This window comes from Camponotus vicinus, unplaced genomic scaffold (genome assembly GCF_025532165.1).
Source record: "Camponotus vicinus isolate PSW18456_S1 unplaced genomic scaffold, iyCamVici1.0 SCAF_7, whole genome shotgun sequence".
Taxonomy (NCBI): domain Eukaryota; kingdom Metazoa; phylum Arthropoda; class Insecta; order Hymenoptera; family Formicidae; genus Camponotus; species Camponotus vicinus.
Window position 1 is genome coordinate 15,665,764 of NW_028141979.1, and position 25,718 is coordinate 15,691,481.

Consider the following 25,718-nt stretch of genomic DNA (forward strand, 5'->3'; position numbering starts at 1 on the left):
ACATATATGTGATTATGCTTTACTTGTATTATTTATAAGGCATAATTTATATTTTCTTTATAAATTTATAAATCAACAAAAATCAAATAACTGAAATAAAACTTTTTTTAATACATATGTATTGAAATAATAATATCATTTCCGAAACATCAATTCTCAAAAAAAGAGTTCTTATTGTCGTCTTTAAGAAATCAGAAAAAAGAAGTCTTTAAGACATCTTTTTGAAGAAGTCTTACTTATTTCTTAAAGTGGCGCATTAGACTACTTTCTGAAGTCATTAAGTCTTCTTTCAGAAAATATATTCGGATGTCTAAATCTTACGTGGGAACTCTTTAAGAGTTCTTTTAGAAGTCATATTGCTGTGTGGGTCATAAAAACGTCAATTCGTGACGTCAAGAATAGACAGTGAATGACCAATTTGAAACGTCAAAATGACGTGTATTTGCTACCTGGGAACCTACCTGAAAAAGAACATGAACTTGTTCATGATGTCCAAAATCAATCTCAAGATAAAGAAGTAAGTGTGGAATATGATATATAAAATTTATAAAAGATTAAATATATTTAATTGTTTCTTTATATGCACACACATTAATTTTAGGTAACTACAAATGAAACTCTACAATCTAATACATCGCCAATCAATACAGCTTGTGAAAATGAAGTTTATAGAAAGAGAGAAAATGAAGACAAAACGTTTAATGAATTTAATTAGAGAATTTATCTCAATTTAATTCGGTTACGTAAACAAAATAAGGCTTTAAAAAAGACAGTTCAAACATTAAAAAATAAAATTAATAATGATAAGTATAAGCAAGCTTTAAGTAAGATGCTAACTGATAATCAAATTGAGGCATTATGTACAAAAAACCGCAGTGTAAGAAATTGGTCAAATGAGACCGTTCAACGTGCCCTTAAATTAAAATTGACTTGTGGCACCATCGGTTATGAAGAGCTTCTTAAATAAAATATGCCATTGCTATGTCTTCGCACTTTACGACGAAAACTAGAAAACTTCAAATTTGAAAGTGGCATTTCAAATGAAATGTTTGAGTTTTTAAAATTTAAAGCATCTTATTTTCAAAATAATATTGATAGAGAATGCGGATTAGTTATAGACGAAATGAGTATAACACCGCAAAATATTTATGATCCTTCAACAAAAAAAATGCTTGGAAATATATCCAGATAGCACAGAACATTCTATGGACGTTCATTTTATGTCCATTTTACATCTGCACGTCCATGGACATGAAATGAACGTTTATCGTACATCCGATTCCAGACATCCGTTAACGGCCAATATTTGGACGTCCACAAGATGTTCAATCTTGGATGTCAAAGTTTCGCACTAGCACACAAGGATGTGTTAGTTCGTTCGTTTACCGCTACGCGACGTGCGATGCGCAATCTTTCTCGTATTTAAGTTTTAGTTATGAGAATTATATAAAGTTTGCAAAGGGTAATAAATAAAATTAAAGATATATTGTTCAATTTAATTTCTGATTACAAGAGCTTCAGATATTAAATTGATTTTATAAATTGGACAAGTAAATGCCCGGCGAATAAACGAAAATAATCCGGTACCTATTTAAACTTGGTTGTTGCACTTTACATTTTTAAATTACCTATTTAAAATGTAGAGTGCAATAACCAAGTATAAATATAAATAAAATTTTTACATGAATTTTATGTAAAGTTTTATATGAAATAGATAAATTATATTATTTTATTATATTATTTAATTTTGTTGGGCCAAAAAATGTATGTTTTATATGTTATAAAGGATGCATAATGCGATTTATTTATGTATAATAAAGAATAATTTTTTATATATGATTAAATTAGGTCAAAATCCATACATAATTATATCTACACAATTATACATAATTAAATATAAACTTTTTTCTGAGTTTATGAATTTTTGATGTTTATTTCAACAATAATTTGGAAGAGTAGGGCACTGAAAATGACGTCCATTTTAGGTCCTTTTTTGAGTATTATTTTGAACGTCCGAAGTTGTGACAAACCGACACCTTATGGGCGTTCAATGGATGTCCGTCGAACTTAATTCACACGTCTTTTGGATGTCCCAATGTCCGAACTCGGACATCCACTGGACGTCAATGGGACGTATCTGGGTAACGTTTCCAAATCAAAAAGGTACAGCAACGCATGTTTTAACATTTATGATTGTAGGTACTGCCAACCGTTGGAAACATGTTGTGGATTATTTTTTTTACAGGAAACTCATTTGATGGAGAAATTTTAAAAAATATTATTTTTCAGATAATAAATAAAACCGAAGAAATTGGTTTATATATTAATTATGTAACCTCCGACATGGGTCCTGGAAATATAAAAGTATGGAAATCTTGCGGAATAAATGTAGGACGGTATTCGGAACCTAAGAATTATATACTACATTCATCTGATCCTAACAGATATTTATTGCGGATGTACCACATTTGTTAAAAAATTTAAAAGAATCGTTAATTAATAACGGATTTTTTATTTTGCCACAAGATTTTGTTTTAAAATATAAATTACCATCTAATAAAGTTGAAATTGCACATTTTAATGCTTTAATGAAATCTCAGGAAGATTTAGAATTTCTTTTAACACCTAGATTGAGTATTAATGATATTAAAAGTAATTCTTTTAATAAAATACGAGTAAATAAAGCGAGAAATGTATTTTCAACAGACGTTAGCAGTTCATTAGAATTTCTAGCAGACGAAAATCATAAACCAGAATTTCTTGCTACTGCATGGTTTGTGAAAAATATATCTAAGTGGTTCTCGTTAATGACCTCAAGAAATTGCAATACAGCATTAGGTGTAAAAAATCAAGAAATATATAATGCTAATATTTCATTTTTATTCGAAATTATTCATCTTTTTATGAACATAAAAATAGGCCAAAAAGAAACATTTAAGCCTACTCAAAGAGGAATTATACTTTCTACGATCTCAATCATTAATCTTGTAGAATATCTTTTAAAAGATCGTAATTTTAAATTTGTGTTAACTGGTCGTTTAAGCCTACTCAAAGAGGAATTATACTTTCTACGATCTCAATCATTAATCTTGTAGAATATCTTTTAAAAGATCGTAATTTTAAATTTGTGTTAACTGGTCGTTTCACACAAGATTGTATAGAAAATTTATTTTCACTTTTGCGTAATAAAAATGTTATTCCAAATTGTTTGCAATTTAAAAATGATTTAAAACTTATCGCTATATCAATGTATATGAAATCAATTAAATCAGGAAATTATGATTATGATGAAAATGAATCTTTTTCTGTTGACTTTTTAGATTATTTATCCAGAACTTACAACAAACATGATGTAAATAATAATAATTATTCTATTGCTTCCTCTGCAATTATAAGTAAAATTCCTTCTTTTGATACTAATGTAACAACAGAATATAATAATAAAGAAAAGAACTGTTTATATGTATAATATAGTAGGATACTGTTTGAAATCTGTTGAGAAAACATCCATTACATGCTGTAACTGCACATATGTATTAATAAGAACCCAGAAGAAGTCTATATCTAAGACAACTAGCGTTATGGCGTGGCCGCATTTCCGCACTTTGAACCACTGTAGCTCTAAAACGGCTCATAGGATCGGGTTGCGCCCGTGACAACTTTTGATCAGCATGACTCAAAGTACAAAATGGCACAGTTTTATCAAATATGGCCGGGACCGAATTTCCCCATGTTTTGTGCGGAGTCCTTTAACTCTGTTCCAGCAAATCATATTCTAAACTGTCATAATTTGCGCCACAAATTATTTAAAAAATTTGCTACACCGATTAAAATTAAAAAATAAACATAGAAATGTACTATCTAAATCTAAATATTACAATATAAACTTAAATTTAAACGGGCCATCAAAGCCAAACGCGGATGGTAGTGCGTAAGTTCAACGAGAATTAAGTTTTCGTTGAAACTTATTTGTGTGCACAGGGCACAAATTTTCTTGGTATGATACCAAGCAAATTTAAATAATTCTCAATTCGAGAAATTATTTAATTATTATCTCTCTTTTCCCCCCTGTAGTGTTGTAGGCGAGAAAAATATCCGGCAAGCGAAAGACTCGGGTTCGATTCCCCATTCATCGACTTTCAGCCCGATATTTTTCTCGCCTACAACACTACAGGGGGGAAAAGAGGGATAATAATTAAATAATTTCTCGAATTGAGAATTATTTAAATTTGCTTGGTATCGTACCAAGAAAATTTGTGCCCTGTGCACACAAAAAGTTTCAACGAAAACTTAATTCTCGTTGAACTTACGCACTACCATCCGCGTTTGGCTCTGATGGCCCGTTTAAATTTAAGTTTATATTTCAATATACAGAGCCTAATTTCTTATAGTTATCTAAATATTACAATAGTAAATCGATGGCGATGCATCATTTTTTTAAATAAAATAATGCATATCTCTTTATATATAAATAATAATATATGTAATGTTGTATACTTTATAAGTATAATTTATACTTTAATAATATATTATATTTTAATATATATTTTAATATACATATTGTTTAGAAAAGTAAATAAAAAAATATATATTTTAATAATAAATTATTTTCTAACCATCCTAATAAATTCTTTTCTAACCATCCTAATTGCCATAAAATTGGAACGATCTATAACCTTGTTGATAGAGCAATGCTGCTTTCTCACCCCGTATTTCACAGGAAAAATGTGGAGATTTGTGTATATATTCTGTTGAGCAACGGTTATCCTGTACATCTAATTTTTAATGAAATTAATCGCAGAATAAAAACGATTTACAACAAAAAATTAATTCAGACAATTAACACCACGGATAATGAGAATAATAACAATTATTTTGTCATTCCTTACATTAACAACATTTCGGATTTAGTTGCATCCAACATTAAAAGGTCGGATTTTATAGTTGGGTATCGTTGTCTCAACAGACTGGATAGAATTATTAAAGTCCAAAAAGACAAGAATGAACATTCATCTGAATCTAATGTTGTTTATAGAATTAATTGCAAAGACTGCGAAGCCTCATATGTGGGCCAAACAAAAAGACAATTAAGAACTAGACTTAGGGAGCACGTAAAGAATATTGCGTTAGAATCTGCGAGGCATTCGGTGGTCTCAGAACACATTCTCAATACAAAACATACCATGGATTGGGAAAATGTTAAAATATTGGACATTGAGTCTAACTACAGGAAGAGACTTATCTCTGAAATGATACATATTAAAGAACAAAAACATGGTATTAACTATAATACAGACACCGAATTACTCGATAGCGCATATTATGATGTTTTAAACGAGTTGTCCAACGGATAATCGTTGCTTTGTCCTTATTGTGTCACCTACACATTATTGATGTTTACCGTGATTATGACATTTATTATCAGTCGTGTTCTTGACTTCGAAGTGATGGGAAGCCTGTGGGAATATCTTGAGCTTTGTAGAGACATGTTTATGACAAATTATGTAAGCAGTTTTAACTTTTTTTGACCGTTTTCATTCGTTTTTCATTTATCATGGACAATATGTAGTATTTTATTGATTATTAATTCATTAATATTTATTAATTTAATTCATAATTTCTTTTTCTTAATTATTCTCAATTAATATTCAGTAACAATTATCGAATTTGAATAATACAATTACAGCATGAAAATGATAGACTCGGACACAGCTGTTATGGCCAGTTTCAAATCAGGAGCTTCTCGCTTCCCAACGAAGAAGTTGTGATTGAATAGGAGGCCAATTGTCACTCCGGGTCACTCATTTGTTGTGCTGCCGGAACATGTTCTTTTGCAGGGGTTCTTATCGGCTTCTTTTTATTTATTTATAGCGCTCTAACGATTGTTTCTTTTTATACTTATGATTTCTTTATCTCTATGCGGCACTTCATTGATTTTGTTATATTTCTTACTGAAGAAGACTAAGTAAAGTCGAAACGTTTTTGTTTTTTATTAAACGAATTTATTATTATATGTATTTATTTTATTTAGACCTTAGTAATTAGCTCGTATTATTGGCCCTGGAATTTTTAATTTTTATTATTGCTTTGCAACACACGAGCAGTATTAATATTATTATTGTTGTAATTTTCGTTTTATGTTTATACGCTGGCCTGAGAATGCGTTACAATAACTTTCCGTTCAAATATCATCGGTTTAATTTTAAATTTATTTATCACTCATTCGGAGATCAAACAACAGGTCAATTAAAACAATGGATAGATACGAATTATAGAATTGTTAGAGCGAGATCCAAGTTGAACTTTTTAAAACAATGTAAATTTTATGGCGTGTTTCCTAATCACATTTATGGTGTTTGTACTACCAAGTTTATATTGCATCATTTCAAATCAGAGAAAAAACTAGAGGGTTTGCTATATAAATTCAGAAATGGGATCTTGAATATAGAAATTGGGGACTTATACAGACTAATTGACTCCTTACAAAATAAACTCTTAGATAACACAAGAATCGTATCCTGCAGCCTTCCTAATTACATATGGAGAGAAATTTGGAAACATCATTTTATCTCTTTTAAGAATTTTCAAAAAAAGCTATATTATACCCATAAAAACAAATTTTTATGGTTACCTCAAAAAAAGGAAGATGACTACATGGATAGTATTGAGCCGATTAAGCTTCGTCATCCTATTAAGGACAATAACATGCCACAAGTCTTGATATCCACGAATGACAAACATTTCACAGATTTAAATAGCACTAACACTAACAATTTAATATTTCCCAATCATTTTCAGACAAATCCATCTAATCCGTTAAACTGCACAAATAACAAATGGTTCATTAATCTAACTAACACTGAGATACCAACTAAGGTATCTAACTTATTACAACTAGGGAGCAAATTTAGCCTACCTATTAATAATAATAAAAAGTTGGCCATTCATGAATTTATCAAGGACTTAGAAGGTAACTCGAAACGGTCGAATATTAAGAATTTAATGACAGTACGCAACATTATAGTCCCTCAATTTTCCCGTTTTCTACATAATAGAAATAAAATGGACCGGACACAGGATGAACTTTTTAAATTGCATAAATTCACAACTAAGTTTTGTCAGGACAATCCAAATATCCTTTTCACAAGAGCTGACAAGGGCAATGTCACGGTTGCAATGACCAAGGAGTATTACATTGGCAAGGTGGAGAATCTACTGAATGATAGCAATACATACTCCATTATCAAAAAAAATCCATCCTTAAAGATAGAAAGGGAGTTAAATAACACTCTTAAGAGGTGGTTAAAAAAGGATTACATCTCTAAAAAAGATTACTATTTTTTAAGATCCAGCGATTCTCTCCTCCCTAAAGCATATGGCCTTCCGAAAATTCATAAAGAAAACATTCCCTTCAGAATCATCGTCTCCTCTGTTAACACCGCTTTATATTCCATTGCTACTTATCTACACAAGGCTCTATCAATTAGTATTCCTCAAGCCAAAAGCAATGTAAATAATAGTTTTGAATTATATGGCACACTTTCTGGTAAGACAATAGATGCGTCGAATATATTGATATCTTTAGATGTGGTATCGCTATTTACTAACATTCCTGCAAATCTTGCAATTGACAGTATTAATAACAGGTGGAATTTTATTGAAATGCACACGACAATTCCAAAAAGTGAGTTTATCTCGATGGTTACGTTCATATTGTCTTCCACATATTTTACTTTTAATGACAATATTTATAAACAATCTCATGGGACTCCTATGGGCTCGCCATTATCTCCTATTATAGCAAATATAGTTATGCAAGATTTGGAGGAATCGATACTCGGCACATTGGATGTCGGTATTTCAATTTACCACCGCTATGTCGATGACATTATTTTGGCTGCACCCGTTAGTGAAGTCACCAACATTTTGAACAAATTTAACGGTTATCACGAAAGATTGCAATTTACAGTGGAATATGAGGTGGAACGCAGCATTAGTTTTCTGGATTTAAATATTAAGATTTTCAACAACACCATTTACATTGACTGGTTCCACAAAAAAACTTTTTCAGGGAGATTATTATCTTTCTTTTCTAACCATCCTAATTGCCATAAAATTGGAACGATCTATAACCTTGTTGATAGAGCAATGCTGCTTTCTCACCCCGTATTTCACAGGAAAAATGTGGAGATTTGTGTATATATTCTGTTGAGCAACGGTTATCCTGTACATCTAATTTTTAATGAAATTAATCGCAGAATAAAAACGATTTACAACAAAAAATTAATTCAGACAATTAACACCACGGATAATGAGAATAATAACAATTATTTTGTCATTCCTTACATTAACAACATTTCGGATTTAGTTGCATCCAACATTAAAAGGTCGGATTTTATAGTTGGGTATCGTTGTCTCAACAGACTGGATAGAATTATTAAAGTCCAAAAAGACAAGAATGAACATTCATCTGAATCTAATGTTGTTTATAGAATTAATTGCAAAGACTGCGAAGCCTCATATGTGGGCCAAACAAAAAGACAATTAAGAACTAGACTTAGGGAGCACGTAAAGAATATTGCGTTAGAATCTGCGAGGCATTCGGTGGTCTCAGAACACATTCTCAATACAAAACATACCATGGATTGGGAAAATGTTAAAATATTGGACATTGAGTCTAACTACAGGAAGAGACTTATCTCTGAAATGATACATATTAAAGAACAAAAACATGGTATTAACTATAATACAGACACCGAATTACTCGATAGCGCATATTATGATGTTTTAAACGAATTGTCCAACGGATAATCGTTGCTTTGTCCTTATTGTGTCACCTACACATTATTGATGTTTACCGTGATTATGACATTTATTATCAGTCGTGTTCTTGACTTCGAAGTGATGGGAAGCCTGTGGGAATATCTTGAGCTTTGTAGAGACATGTTTATGACAAATTATGTAAGCAGTTTTAACTTTTTTTGACCGTTTTCATTCGTTTTTCATTTATCATGGACAATATGTAGTATTTTATTGATTATTAATTCATTAATATTTATTAATTTAATTCATAATTTCTTTTTCTTAATTATTCTCAATTAATATTCAATAACAATTATCGAATTTGAATAATACAATTACAGCATGAAAATGATAGACTCGGACACAGCTGTTATGGCCAGTTTCAAATCAGGAGCTTCTCGCTTCCCAACGAAGAAGTTGTGATTGAATAGGAGGCCAATTGTCACTCCGGGTCACTCATTTGTTGTGCTGCCGGAACATGTTCTTTTGCAGGGGTTCTTATCGGCTTCTTTTTATTTATTTATAGCGCTCTAACGATTGTTTCTTTTTATACTTATGATTTCTTTATCTCTATGCGGCACTTCATTGATTTTGTTATATTTCTTACTGAAGAAGACTAAGTAAAGTCGAAACGTTTTTGTTTTTTATTAAACGAATTTATTATTACATGTATTTATTTTATTTAGACCTTAGTAATTAGCTCGTATTATTGGCCCTGGAATTTTTAATTTTTATTATTGCTTTGCAACACACGAGCAGTATTAATATTATTTTTGTTGTAATTTTCGTTTTATGTTTTAATAATAAATAAATATTTTATATTAAATCAAAATTCTTATATACAGGGTGTCTCTGAATGGTCTGTATAAACTTCGTGAATAAGTTCCAGGGACCTAAACAAGCAGAAAATGTCCCATAAACATGGGGTCGGAAACGCTTGCTTCTGGAGTTACGACGGTTCGAAGTTTTCCTGCAATAGCTGGAGAAATTATCACGTCAAATCGCATAGGTGTTACAAAACTGTTTAAAAACATGAATGAATCAAATTATTCATTACCCAGTATTAAGTGCGAGCCGATCACGTGTTATAAGAAAACTATTTTAAAGGTTATTATCGAAGACGAAGGACAAGGCGGAAAGACTCAACGAAATCAGCAGAAATAAGAAAGGCTTCTGTACGAATTGATGTATATTCCGAAGATTAAAATACAAGGTATAATTAAAACAGAAAATATATTAAATTATTAAAAGCAGCCGAACCCCCGGCTCCTGATCCTTCGGCGGCCTAAGATATTTTATATCTCCCGACTGCACCCCACATCCCGTGCCGCTCCCGATCCAGCCACTTGCGCCTCACATATTTTTCTAGTCTGCGAATATTGTTTTCTAGCAATTATTCGTTAGGCTGAAAAATGTGTGAATGCTCTCTCCACAGGATATGCGTCGATGCCGTTGCCACGGATGGATTCTGTCGCTCGTTGATCAAATGGGCGTAAAGACACGTCCGACCTCCTCCCACATACATCCCTATCTTTCTCTGGAAGATAGGGCCCGCCGCCACGGCACAACATTTTGGTGGCAGCGGTGGGATGCACGCCGGAAGAACCGCCGAATTCAGACCACTAACGGCTGGAACGGAAAAGAAAAATACAAATTAAAAAATACATCAAAAGAAAGCCTAAGAAAGCAAATACATTAAAGCGGATGGACTAAAACAAGCCACCGAACACGCAACACATACGGACGACGGAAAGCAGATAAGGGATCACGGTCAAGCAGCTGAAAGCCGAAAGGGGACACCAGCGCTCAAGGACCAGCACCGATCCACAACCTTCGCAGAGGCAACGCATCGCCGACGGACAACGCCTCACCGTGGGACAACGACCCAACATATCAACACGCAGCGTCAGCAATCGAGCGACCCAATACGCGACCATGCGAACCATCGTACTACTAATGTAAGTCGCAAATTTATAATTAAATGTCGGAACAATTAAAGCGAGTTAGATTCCAAAGCCCGCGATTTTTGAGCGAGCCAGCACGATTGGCAAATAGATTAGGACTTGTAACACCGATACAAGTAGCGGAAGAAGCTGCTCGTGACATCCGAAATAGCGTACGAAAAAATTTAGAAGACTGCTATTCGAGTTCCGAATCGTCCGAAGCGCGCGAACTAGACAATAATGATAATTTCGAACGAAACGAACGAAGCGTTAATCGAGTCACTTTTAGAAGAACTTATTCACCATTATCCGTCGATCTTAGTATTTTCGAGCCAAATCCGGAAAGAAATATGGATAATATCCAGAGAAAGATAGGGATGTATGTGGGAGGAGGTCGGACGTGTCTTTACGCCCATTTGATCAACGAGCGACAGAATCCATCCGTGGCAACGGCATTGACGCATATCCTGTGGAGAGAGCATTCACACATTTTTCAGCCTAACGAATAATTGCTAGAAAACAATATTCGCAGACTAGAAAAATATGTGAGGCGCAAGTGGCTGGATCGGGAATCGAACCCGAGTCTTTCGCTTTCCGGGCAACTGCTCTAGACCACTGAGCTATCCAGACCTCACACCTAATACTGCTTTTTAACACAGTGATATGCGACTCCAGAGCGATGTTGGTATCTCACTTGATGGATGCAATGCCGATTACCACGGAGGATCCCTGAAAGGTCGCTCGCTGATCAAATAAGTGCCGGTGGAGGTATTCGCGTGCATGCTGGCTTCCGACTGGCCTTCCGTATGAAACGGCACCGACGAGCACAACGCCGTAGAGTGACCACATCCCCCAAGATCCATCTAGTATATACTAAAATCCCCACTGTACCAAATAGCAGTGACGGATGGACCCTAAGATAGGGCCAGGGCAGGCCTCCAGAGAAAGATAGGGATGTATGTGGGAAGAGGTCGGACGAGCCCGAAGTCGTCGATAGAGAAATCGAACGCTTATGTACACAAGCCGGACAAGAGGCTGCCGCGAATTACGAAGACGCAGATCACCCGGCCGAAGACACGAGTAATATCTTGTTAGCCGAACTCGTACATAGTTTCCGCGAAATGCAAGAAGAAATAAGAAATTTACGCGAACAAATGCACAACATGCATACTAATCGAGGAAATTTTAATGAAACACGAGCAAATCCAGATGACATTCCCCTCGACATAACGTACGGTCGCACTGAACGAGATGTAAGACATAGGCGTAGCACCGCTCCGCACTATTTACTGTTGAAAGAAGCGCGAACAATGATTCCAGAATTCGATGGAACATCGCGACATAAATTACAAGAATTCTTAAATGCTTGTACATACGCGGTACAAAATATAAATCCCGCAGACGAAGAATCATTAATGCAAGCAATTCTATATACCAAATTAAAAGGCAAAGCTATGCAAGAATTCGAGACGCGAGACATACAAACGTTCGAAGAACTGAAGCAACAACTTGAAACTTGCTATCAGACAAAACAGAGCACGACACATTTACAGATAGAATTTAATTCTTTAAAGCAGAAATCGAGTGAAACTGCTTACGCTTTCGGGCAACGCGTCGATATATTAGCCATGAAACTATATGAATCCATGGTGGAAGGAGAAGAACGCCCTCCTTCCTTCAAAAAGGCGATTCAGGAAACAATTAAAAACAAGCATTAATAAATTATCAAATCGGATTGCGAGATGAATTAAAAATTGTCGTGCGTTCACAAAGATACACCACGCTCCAAGAAGCAATAAACGGCGCGAGCGCGGAAGAAAAGCTGATCGGGCCGACAGTAACCCGAGCATACGGCTTCCCTAACAAAAACAAAAACGACATAAAACACACGCGACCTAATCGCGATACAGTTATCCAATGTTATAAATGCGGAAAATCTGGGCATTACGGACGTGATTGCAGAAGTAGCAAATTTACGTTACCAAAACCGGGAGGAAATCCGCGAGTAAATACTTTAAGTAAATTTTGTAAATATTGCAAAAAGACCGGACACACCCGTGAAGAGTGTTGGAATTTGAATGGACGTTCCAAAATAAATAACAATAATAATAATAACAATCCTAACCCGTTTAATAAAACTAATCGCCAAGAAGACAAGCGTGAGCAAAAGGCTCCGTATAGGCAACGGAAAAAGAGCACTGACTCTGCCAGCAATAGCGAAGAAGAGCAGGAGGAAGCAAGAAAGAAGCAACCGCGATCTGCCTTAGAATATCGGATAACGCATATTAAAGATCTGCCTGCACCGACCAAAGACGAACTGCTGCAAATAACACTACCAATTCGCGAAGTAAAAAACGGAAAACTAAATATGTTGTATGATTCCGGATCGACAATTTCTTTAATCAAATTAAAAAATCTAATAGATAGCGCACTGATCTACGAGGAGAAAATTGCACTTACCGGAATAAGCGGACATAAAGTATATACACTCAGGAAAATGTACGCTACAATTAAAATTAATAACCATAAAATTAAACACGCTTTTTACATAGTAAAAGACGATGTAGCAGTAGAGCACGAAGGAATCCTAGGATTAGATTTCCTTAGAAAGCAAACGGCAAAATGTGACTACGAGAAAAGTCAAATAACGATAAAGGATAGCATATTAAAATTACATCCATGTAATAAAATTACTTTGAAGCCACATAGCGAAACAATTATACGAGCCGCAACCAACCACAATCAGATAGGGATAGTCCGAACTGAAGAAACAGCACCAGGAGTTTATTTTGGAAGCTGTCTGGTAGAAACAAAAAAATTTTCATGCCCTGTAAGCATAATAAATATAACAGATAACGTGATTGAAATGCCCACTCCAATAGTCACCCTGGAGGACATGGAGAGAAACACGAAGGAAATAAACATAATAGAAACAGGAAGGAAAATTAAAAATACCATTCCTCGTGAACAACAAATCTGACAATTACTGCGAACGCAACATTTAAACGCAGAAGAGAAGCAGACACTCTTAAAACTCTGCGAAGATTACAGTGACATATTCCACTTGGAGGGAGAACCACTGACATGCACTGCGACGGTAGAGCATGAAATAAACACATGTGTCGACACCGCGCCGGTGAACGTGAGACCATATCGCTTGCTAGAGAAACATAAAACAGAAGTCAATCGACAAATAAATGAAATGCTAAAAGACGAAATCATTCAAACTAGCACAAGTCAATGGAATGCACCATTGCTAGTGGTACCGAAAAAAACAGACGCATCAGGAAAACCGAAGCTCCGAGTAGTGATAGATTTTCGGAAGCTAAATGAATTAACAATAGGAGATTCATTTCCTCTGCCTAACATAACTGATATTCTAGACCAACTAGGAAATGCAAAATATTTCACTACATTAGATTTAGCGTCAGGATATCATCAGATCCCAATGAATGGTTGAACGGGATAAAAATAAAACAGCTTTTTCAACTCCCTACGGTCATTACGAATTTAATCGAATGCCGTTCGGACTAAGGAATGCGCCAGCACATTTCAAAGATTAATGAATTCCGTCTTAACATGAATACAAGGACTCAGATGCCTGGTATATCTCGACGATATTGTAATATACGAATCAAGTTTACAAGAACATAATGAACGACTTAAAGAAGTGTTAAAAATTACGAAATCTAATCTAAAGTTGCAACCCGATAAATGCGAATTTTTGCGCAAAGAAGTAATTTATCTGGGACATATAATTTCAGAAAATGGAATATCACCCGATCCATCAAAATTAACCGCAGTAAAAGAATTTCCGATCCCAAAAAAGGTCAAGGATATTCAATCCTTTATAGGGCTAGCGGGATACTATAGGAAATTTATAGAGAATTTCTCGCGAATCGCTAAGCCGCTCACAAAGTTAACCAAGAAAACAGAAAAATTCGAATAGACAACGGAGCAGCAAGCGGCATTCGAAAGACTAAAAGAAAAATTAATGACTGCACCAGTGCTAAAATATCCCGACTTCACAGAAGAATTTATTGTGACCACTGATGCCTTCGACTATGCGATCGGAGCAGTGTTATCACAGGGAAAGGTAGGCAACGACCGACCGATTGCTTACGCCAGCCGACAAAAGCGGAGCAAACCTATAATACAACCGAAAAGGAATTATTAGCTATCGTTTGGGCAGTAAAACATTTCAGACCATATGTTTACGGAACAAAATTCAAAATAATAACTGGCCACAAACCGTTAATATGGTTATTTAATGTAAATGACCCCGGATCGAGATTAATCCGATGGAGATTGAAACTCGAAGAGTATGATTATGAAATTATATATAAAGCCGGGCGAGCAAACACGAATGCCGACGCCTTAAGTCGCAACGCAATACCGGGACTATCCACAGAAAAGGATGACCAAGACATTTTATTAATAGAAAAAGAAGAAAGAGAAGAAGAAACCAACACAGATAACAAAAAGATATATTCGGAAACAGAGAAAAAACAAATTCTAGCCGAATATCATGATGCATCTATAGGGGGGCATCAAGGAATCGAACGAACAATAAAACGAATTCGACTTCAACATAATTGGAAAGGTCTAACAAAAGATGTCGAACAATATATAGCAAAATGTGAATCTTGCCAGAAAAACAAATTATCACGGAAAAATTAAGTGCCGTTAATAATTACGGATACGCCCAATAACCCATTTGAAAAATGCGCATTAGATATAGTCGGACCGCTAACAATTACGACTAACGGAAATAAATATTTATTAACCTTTCAAGATAATTTAACAAAATTTAGCAAGGCAATACCGATTCCGAATCAAGAAGCGAATACAATTAGCAAAGAATTTGTTACAAAAATAATACTTGAATACGGAATACCGGAAAAAATTCTAACGGATCAAGGAACTAATTTTATGAGCGAGATATTTAAAAATACTTGTAAATTATTAAAAATAAACAAAATTCAAACAACCGCGTATTACCCAGAAAGCAACGGCGCGTTAGAACGATCGCATCGCACATTAGCCGAGTATCTACGACACTATATAAACGAAGATCAAACGGACTGGGATGAATGGATACCGTTCGCGATGTTTACCTATAATACAACACCGCATACTGCTACAGGATATACACCCTTCGAATTGGTGTACGGACATCAAGCCGAAATTCCGACAGCATTGACAAAACCGCCTAAACCGACGTATAATTACGACGATTACGCGCAAGAGTTAAAAGAAAGATTGAGAGCGACTAATCAACTCGCGAAAGAACATGTCAAAGAGGAGAAAGAAAAAGCTAAAAAGAACTATGACAAAAACACAAAGGAAGCTCATTTTAAAATAGAAGATAAAGTACTAGTGTACGACGAAACGTTACGACGAGGACGATCGAAAGCTCGAATCATTATGGACAGGACCATACACGATTATAGAAAAGAATTCAGACGTAAATTATACAATACAAAGAAGAAGAAAAGCAGTGCGCATACATATAAACAAATTAAAGCTATTTATAGAAAATTAAAAATAGACTCACCGAAGGGGAGGCTGCAAGGGGCGCTCCGGACCTGGTCCAATTTTGAAGAATGCACGGATTTTGTCGCCCCGCCGCTTGGACTCGATCTCAACGAAACGAATGGCATCCAGTCGTCGGGCTAACTTTAAAAATGCCCACAGCCCTGGCAGCTCCTCAGGGGACGTAGGCATCACGCGTTCCCCCGTGAGCACATTCACGTGCACGGTTAACCCGTACGGCTCATTCGAGCCGTAAACGCGCGAAAAAGCCTAAAAAGTGGGTCTGAGGGCAAATTATCTCCACAGATATATATAGGTGCCCGTTCGCGCGGTCGTGAAGACCACGACGCACTCGTGATGCACAAATGCATTAACGTTAGACATCACAAACTTTTCGTCAAGAAGACAGCGAGAGACTGAAGCTCGCAAAAGAATATAAAGTATAGCAGAGCTAGTCAAGGAAAACTAAAATCATTCTCACACAGATAAGAATAGCAAGAAACAAAAGAATATGACACTCGCAGAGTGCATAATATAATACTTAATATATATTATTACAGAACACTAACACTAGGGATCAACCCCGTTCTCACCAAGCAAGACGAAACCCGCCTTCCGTTTGAAGTGACAGAATTTGATCGCACTCCAGGAATTTATTACGAGAAGGTTGGACACCTACATCAAATCCAGAAGACATGGAAACTCATTATCAAATTAGATATAACAGAACTAAATGATAGGACTTGGCAAATAAATAAATATATAGAACAAACAAACGAAATGTACGATAGCATAAGAACCGAAACTAATATCAAACGAACATGTGATAATTTAAAACACATTATCAATAATGATTCTAATACATTAGCCAAAATAATAACATTAATAAACACCTTATATAAGACGCCAACAAACAGACGAAGAGGCCTCATCGACGGAATAGGTTCAATAACAAAATCCTTATTTGGAATAATGGACGCAAACGACAGACATTTAATAAACGAACAGATACAATTATTACAGAACAACCAACAGTATTACAACACGCCGCAAAAAACCAAATCAAAGTTTTAAATACTACCATAATTCACTTAAACAAACTAGAAAACATATTAGATTACAATGGTAAATTAATAAATCATTATATTCGGGAATACACTACACGCGAAGAGATCGACGAACACTTTACTGTTATTATAGCAATGATAACAGATTTAGTGAGAGATGCGAAAGACATTTCAGAATATCTGACGTATGTTCAGAAAGGCATAATGCATCCCCTGTTAACGCCGATAAACGAAATTATGGTTCATTTAAAAGAAGCGGTATTACAATTACCACGAGGTAGCTACTTTCCATTCGACATAAAAATTGACGAATGGCTAACGATCGAGAGTTATATAAAAGTAAGCGCGTATAGCGATAAAACAAATATATACACGATCTTAAAGTTCCCAATAATTACGCAACCAATATTTGACGTTTTAAATGTAATTTCGTTACCAACACTTAATTATGAAAATAAATTTATGTATACAGAAATAACTAATAGACTAATAGCTACAAATAAAGAAACACGTACATACTTAATTTTAACAAAACAAGATTTAGACGAATGTATTAATAATAATAACATATACCTATGCGAAAAAAATCAGCCGATCTATCATGTAAGCGAAAATACACCGTGCGAAATCAAAATATATACACAAAGACAAAAGGACCACGAAAATTGTAACATAGGCCATATGATAGCAACCCGCACAATATGGATCACATTACAACAGCCACACTCCTGGCTATATTCAACCGCCTCCGAGCAGCAAATTACGATAACATGTAATACGTATCCTGAACACAAGAGGATAATTAAGAAATCAGGTCGAATTACTCTACACGACAATTGTAAGATGACAACTACAGACATGACGATACAAACGGAAAAGCACATACAGTACAATTATAAAAACATTCTTACCAGAATTTAATATAACAGTTTCAAATAAAAGAGATAATGACGACAAACTTAAAGACATAATACATGATCCATTAGAGTTAAAAAATTTAAACAATAACAGAAGAAATAAATAACGATTTAAAGAATAACAAAAATAATTTCTTCAAACAAAAACAATTTATTTACCCAATGGCATCCAGCGGAATAACCACTATAATTATTATAATATTAATATTAATAATATGGATAATATTAATAATATTAATAATATGGATAATTATCCAAAATAGGAAAAATAAACCTAAACAAACAACTGTTAGAATAGTAGATGAAATCGACAAATATCAAGCATACGGAATGCCTAGACCAATCTTAAAAAGAAGTAAAAGCACACGGTTTTAGAAAAAAAAAATATAGGCTAGATGTAAGAAACGATTGTAATCAACATTGTAAAACGGGAAAAGACATTATATTATATTTAAAATTGCAAAAATTATAGAAAAACCTCGTTTCAACCTCCGTTTTTCTTTTTTAACGGGGGAGAGGTGTTATAGTCTCACAGATTATAACCCGTACATAATTAAAATATTAAACGTTAGCATAAAATATTATTGCTAAATGTGATATTGAGCATTCACCTCATAAAGTCACTGTCTCAGCGAACCACCAGCGAATTCGCCAAAAAACGCGGAAGTGCAACGAAGGATTTCGACACCAAATCATCTTCGCTTGCACTTCAACTTGACCGCACCATGACCCCGTGTGGCCATGTTACTAAACGGTCCCCCTCTCAAAAAACCTCCTCAAACAAGGGTTTAAATACGAACCACCGGAGGAGCACAGCGAACAGTTGTAAAGCAAGTGTAACCAGTATTAAGTGCGAGCCGATCATGTGTTATAAGAAAACTATTTTAAAGGTTATTATCGAAGACGAAGGACAAGGCGGAAAGACTCAACGAAATCAGCAGAAATAAGAAAGGCTTCTGTACGAATTGATGTATATTCCAAAGATTAAAATACAAGGTATAATTAAAACAGAAAATATATTAAATTATTAAAAGCAGCCGAACCCCCGGCTCCTGATCCTTCGGCGGCCTAAGATATTTTATATCTCCCGACTGCACCCCACATCCCGTGCCGCTCCCGGCACAACAATTAATACAAATTTTATATTAATATATAAATTATAAATAAATAATAAGAATATATATACAGGGTGATTCTAAATAACTTTATGCTTTTGCAAAAACATAATCTTGACCGAATTCTAAGACGATTTTTCCTTTGGCAAAATTTCGTCCGAAGCTTAGTTTTTGAATTATTAAAGGAAGTAGTTAACGTATGACGGGTCGAATACAAGAGGCAGGCAAGGGTGACGCGATTCACCGTCAGACGCGGGTGCTTACGCGGGGCGCCTGCTGCGATCAGCTGGTCGCTATACACATACAGACACACATGCGAACACATACATTCTGTCTCTGTCTGTCTGTCTGTCTGTCTGTCTGTCTGTCTGTCTGTCTCTCTGTCTCTCTGTCTCTCTCTCTCTCATTCGCTCACTCATCTGTATTTTTTTTTTTTTTTTTACGAGAGAGGGGAAAATGCATTTTATGCATACCCACCGGTCGATCCAGTGAGTTATGTGGGACTCGAGTACCAAGTCGAATTACCAACTCGGTACTCCCTACCCACTAAAAAACCCTCTCTTTTCACGAATATCCTTTGACACACTGTCCCTCTGACTTCCCGAGATCTGTTTTCACATAAAGTCAAAAAATAGTTATTATTACCTTGTTCGATGACTTTTGATGTATTGCTGTAATTGCTTGAAGGAGAAATGAATTTTCCGATAGATCGTACGTTCTCAAATTTAACGTAGATATCACGTTGCAAAAGACAAGAAATCCACACTAAATTATTAACTGAAAGTTTTTCTTCTTTCATGAACTGTATTCTTTTATAAACTTTAACGTAATCACATTTATTTACTCACTCGATGAGACGAGAAATTTATTAATGACTCTATCACTAATCACTATTAATCACTGTCGAATAATAACTGTTGGCGATTAAAAATCACTCGATGAAAGAAACACGCGCGGACACGTTACTACACGACGCGATGACGCGACAATGCGACAATAATTATTCGGCGACTGCAAGCGGTTTTTTGTCATGGTAGGTTGCGGTAGGTTAAGGTACTACTGGCGCTATCGAACGCGATCATATGTTCGATTGAAGAATGCGGTAAACATAATAAACATTTAACATATTAATATTATTATTATCATGAATGTGTGTGATATCCATACATCGTATGATATCTATTTCAAAATTAATTAGATTAAATAAGTGTTTTTAAAATATTTATTACTTTTACTATTATCATATAAAATATTAATATTAAATATTTATTTAAGATAATAGTAAAAGTAATAAATATTTTAAAAACACTTATTTAATCTAATTAATTTTTAAATAGATATCATACGATGTATGGATATCACACACATTCATGATAATAATAATATTAATATGTTAAATGTTTATTATGTTTACCGCATTCTTCAATCGAACACATGATCGCGTTCGATAGCGCCAGTAGTACCTTAACCTACCGCAATCTACCATGACAAAAAACTGCTTGCAGTCGCCGAGTAATTATCGTCGCATTGTCGCGTCGTCGCGTCGTGTAGTAACGTGTCCGCGCGTGTTTCTTTCATCGAGTGATTTTTAATCGCCAACAGTTATTATTCGGCAGTGATTAATAGTGATTAGTGATAGAGTCATTAGTAAATTTCTCGTCTCATCGAGTGAGTGTAAATAAATGTGATTACGTTAAAGTTTATAAAAGAATACAGTTCATGAAAGAAGAAAAACTTTCAGTTAATAATTTAGTGTGGATTTCTTGTCTTTTGCAACGTGATATCTACGTTAAATTTGAGAACGTACGATCTATCGGAAAATTCATTTCTCCTTCAAGCAATTACAGCAATACATCAAAAGTCATCGAACAAGGTAATAATAACTATTTTTTGACTTTATGTGAAAACAGATCTCGGGAAGTCAGAGGGACAGTGTGTCAAAGGAAATTCGTGAAAAGAGAGGGGTTTTTAGTGGGTAGGGAGTACCGAGTTGGTAATGCGACTTGGTACTCGAGTCCCACATAACTCACTGGATCGACCGGTGGGTATGCATAAAATGCATTTTCCCCTCTCTCGTAAAAAAAAAAAAAAAAATACAGATGAGTGAGCGAATGAGAGAGAGAGAGACAGAGAGACAGAGAGACAGACAGACAGACAGACAGACAGACAGACAGACAGAGAGAGAATGTATGTGTTCGCATGTGTGTCTGTATGTGTATAGCGACCAGCTGATCGCAGCAGGCGCCCCGCGTAAGCACCCGCGTCTGACGGTGAATCGCGCCACCCTTGCCTGCTTCTTGTATTCGACCCGTCATACGTTAACTACTTCCTTTAATAATTTAAAAACTAAGCTTCGGACGAAATTTTGCCAAAGGAAAAATCGTCTTAGAATTCGGTCAAGATTATGTTTTTGCAAAAGCATAAAGTTATTTAGAATCACCCTGTATATACATTTAATTTAATTATAACATCATTATTAAACATAACTTAAAGCAAAGTAATTATTCGTTATATTATATACAAAACAGAAGTATCTAATATATACGACAGCTTATACATAAAAAAATTGCATAAAATTTAATTAAGTATGCAAATTAGTACAAATATTATATACATAATTTACGTTATTAAATTATGATATTTATGGAAATTATTTGTTATATTGTTAATTATATATATTATTTATCATAGAATTGATCATATTTGTTTAAAATTTTTTTTTCTATATTTTTTTCATGTATGTATATATGAAATTAGTTTAAAGAAACTATGCTATTTAATAATATTAAGACAAATGAAATAATAATAATAAAATTAAATTGTAAAATTTTTGAAAATAAGTTTATTTTGTTTGATAACAATAAAAATTTCAAAAATCTGGCGCGAGTTGACGAAAAATGGCGGACCAATCAGAAGTTACCCCTTTATGTCCAGACCACAGACGTCTATATATAAACTAGACTGCTAACTCCTTATGTACAAGGCTAAAGTCACTAGATATACAAAGTACCGCAATCATTCGCCATTTTGGCTCCAATAAGCGGTTCATTCAAATTATATATTTACATGACCCCTTAATGATAATGTATTTTTGGCAATTAATTTTAGCCTTTTTTGCATTTTTTGTTGTTATTTTCGCTTTTTGGGATGCGAAATAAACGAAAACCTTTATCGCTTTGATTTCTATAGCCTTTTACACAACAACCTAGTCACGAATGCTTCTCAGATTTCACATACATGTTAGAAAATTGCACTTAAAGTGTACATACATACGTAACAAAAGTGTGCACTTGTACTTTTTGGCGTCATTTTGGCTCCAAATCCTTATACATTGAGTCTTATGGATTGCGGATATACTTTGGATATCTAGTGACTTTATACAAGACCACTTGACTTCTTATGTACTAAGCGGCTTATATACTGTCACATGACTGTCACTCATTTTGCGCATGCGCTTTGACACATATATAACCCTGTATATAATCTTTTTACCTGTTCGCAATGTTGGATTCTCTACGTTACTGTCTGCATATACATTACTGTCTGCATATAAATCTAAAGCACCTAAAGAAAGAGAAATATGTTTTACCCATAATTTAATTTCAATATTTATGTAATTGATTATGCAATATATGTATATACTTACGATTATTCTCAATACTTTCATTATTTAAATTCTGAGATGGTATAACATCTTCTTTTAATCTCAATATTTTTGATGCATTTGTAAAATTGATATTTTTGAAATGTAATTGACATACACGGCTTGATATTGTCGGTGTCCAATTTTCTTTATTAACTGCCTTAATCTATTGTGGCAGTATTATGGGTTCAGTTGTGGGAAATCTATATTATTTAACAACATTTTATTTATCACAATTTATGATGAAATATTCATATTTATATTTATTCTCAAAAGTATTGCAATATAAGTACTTTTTTGCTTGATAATACTTACCTAAAAAAGGCGATTTTATTTTTAGTGTTGTCGCACATACAAATAGCACATTTATATACCATGATGACCTTGATTTTTCTAATTTTTTAAAAATTATTCCCACAAATTTTTTCCACAGATTGGATTTAAAGTAAGGTTAAGATTTTCACATGTATTCGCCATATGCAAAAATGACGCAATCACTATGTGCGCATGCGCGAAATGAATGACTTTTGTACATACTTTTTGTGGTCACTTTACATCAGTGATGCCAGATTCCGGCCTTTCGGTAGCATGCGGTAGCATGGAGGGGATAATAGAAAGAGACAAAACATCATTCTCTCTCGCTCTTCTCTGCGAGAAAAAAGCGAGACACGCACGTCAAGTCAAACCCAGTCAATCATCATCGATAAGCTATCACCTTCTAATGTAAAATCGAGAATTACAGTATATAATTAATATGGATATTGTCGTAAATCTTATTGTAGAAAATGCAAATAAGAACCAGGAGGATATTGTTCTGCGGATTAATAGAAGAAGAATACATGACACTGCCAATCCATTTGCGTTACCAGAAAAATAATTTCGAAGTCTTTATATATACAGGGTGTCCCATTTTAAAAGTTCCACCCTCATAACTTTTCAGGATCAACGTTTGAAGGAAAACGACTCGGATAAAAGGTGTAGGGAACAAAGGGGGCTATCTAATAGTGACCTTGGATTCGACATTAAAGGTTATTTTCAAGGTCATTTGAAGGTCAGCTTCCGTTTTTTAAATGGAAACCCCTATTTTTTATTACTCATTCTTGTAGCTTGGCACCTTGTAATGGCACCCCCTATTTTTTATTACATATTCTTGTAGCTGACCTCGAGAGCTTTCCAAAACACTATAATAAAGTATTTCTTCATTCAGTACTTTTCGAGTTATAAGGCTTGAAATAATTTCTTAATTTTATATAAACCATAAAATATTTAGTAAAATATTCATTTTTCGATTATCTTACCTTAATACTTTTATGTACAAAATAATGAGAGGAATCAATTGGTGTAAAGAAAACACAGTTGTTTTTAAGAAAAAATATGGAATTGTTAATTGCAAATTACATATTTTTTCTTAAAAACAACTATGTGTTTTCTTTACACCAATTGATTCCTCTCATTATTATGTACGTAAAAGTATTAAGGTAAGATAATCGAAAAATGAATATTTTACAAGATATTTTACGGTTTATGTAAAATTAAGAAATTATTTCAAGCCTCATAACTCAAAAAGTACTTAACGAAAAGGTACTTAATTATAGTGTTTTGGAAAGCTCTCGAGGTCAGCTACAAGAATATGTAATAAAAAATAGGGGGTGCCATTTAAAAAAATTGAGGTCACCTTTACGTGACCTTCAAATGACTCTTCAAGGTCAAACCAATGGTACCATCTTATGGCCCCCTCGAAACCAAACAACTTTTGTCTGAAACATTTTTCTCTCCCGGGCTTGGTTTTCGAGATATTCGACTGGATGGATTAAAATGGGCCACCCTGTATATATAATTTCATAATTATAACATATATTTTCAACATAATAAAAATCCATTGTGACAAACTTTTCTTTACCATAATCCTTTTATTTTCACCTGCATAACGCAGGCGTCCCCTACCAAAGTCGGCATGTTCTTTCATGTAATTTAAGAAAATTCTTTTTTGATCTTCCGAAAAATTCATTTTCTTTCACTTATATTATCTTCAAACAAATATTTTGTCATTTATCATTAAACGTAATATGTTATATGCATACGTAATAATATTAATGACATGTCGACCGGTTCTAACGGAAATCTAGTGATCTCACATTTTCACTTATTAATTCTGGGGGTCGATTGTGTATCACACAACTTGGTGAAAATTACAAGTAAGCAAATGTGCTAGAATATTTATAATTTCATTAGTCAATATCTAGTAAATTTGCTCACTTTTGTAATTTTCACTTAATAATGTGATACACAATTGATTCCCTGTAATGCCGGGAGTAAATTCCCGTGAAATGAAAATGCGAAAAGTGAACAAATTCACCCAAGATACGTAATAGGCCCCCTGCTAGCATGACTATTTTATGGCCTGCCTTACACCGTACGTCTTTTGATACGCGAATCAAAAGTAATGCGCACCAAACGTTTAATTCGACTGCGTTTACATCAAATGTATAAATACATGCGCGCGCTTTAAGGAATGCAGCTAAAGTACGCAATAAAGTACGAAGAGTCGACAAGTGATACACAGTAATGTTATATAAACGAAAAATGGCCGACCAGTCAGAAATAATCCTTCGTTCTTTGATGCACAAGTGTTTACAGTGCCACACATATGCTTGATTCGCGCATTATTTTGATACGATACGCCTTCTCGATGCGAA

The 25,718-nt window shown here is 34.4% G+C and overlaps 1 protein-coding gene across 1 annotated transcript; it reads left to right on the forward strand.

The window, feature by feature from the left end:
- The first annotated feature begins 2,095 nt into the window (after positions 1-2,095).
- Positions 2,096-5,354, forward strand: LOC145974221 (uncharacterized). The gene is made up of 2 exons (XM_083104028.1): positions 2,096-2,163; positions 5,036-5,354. The coding sequence occupies exons 1-2, from the start codon at positions 2,096-2,098 to the stop codon at positions 5,352-5,354; spliced, it is 387 nt and encodes a 128-aa protein (XP_082960154.1).
- Positions 5,355-25,718: the final 20,364 nt, after the last annotated feature.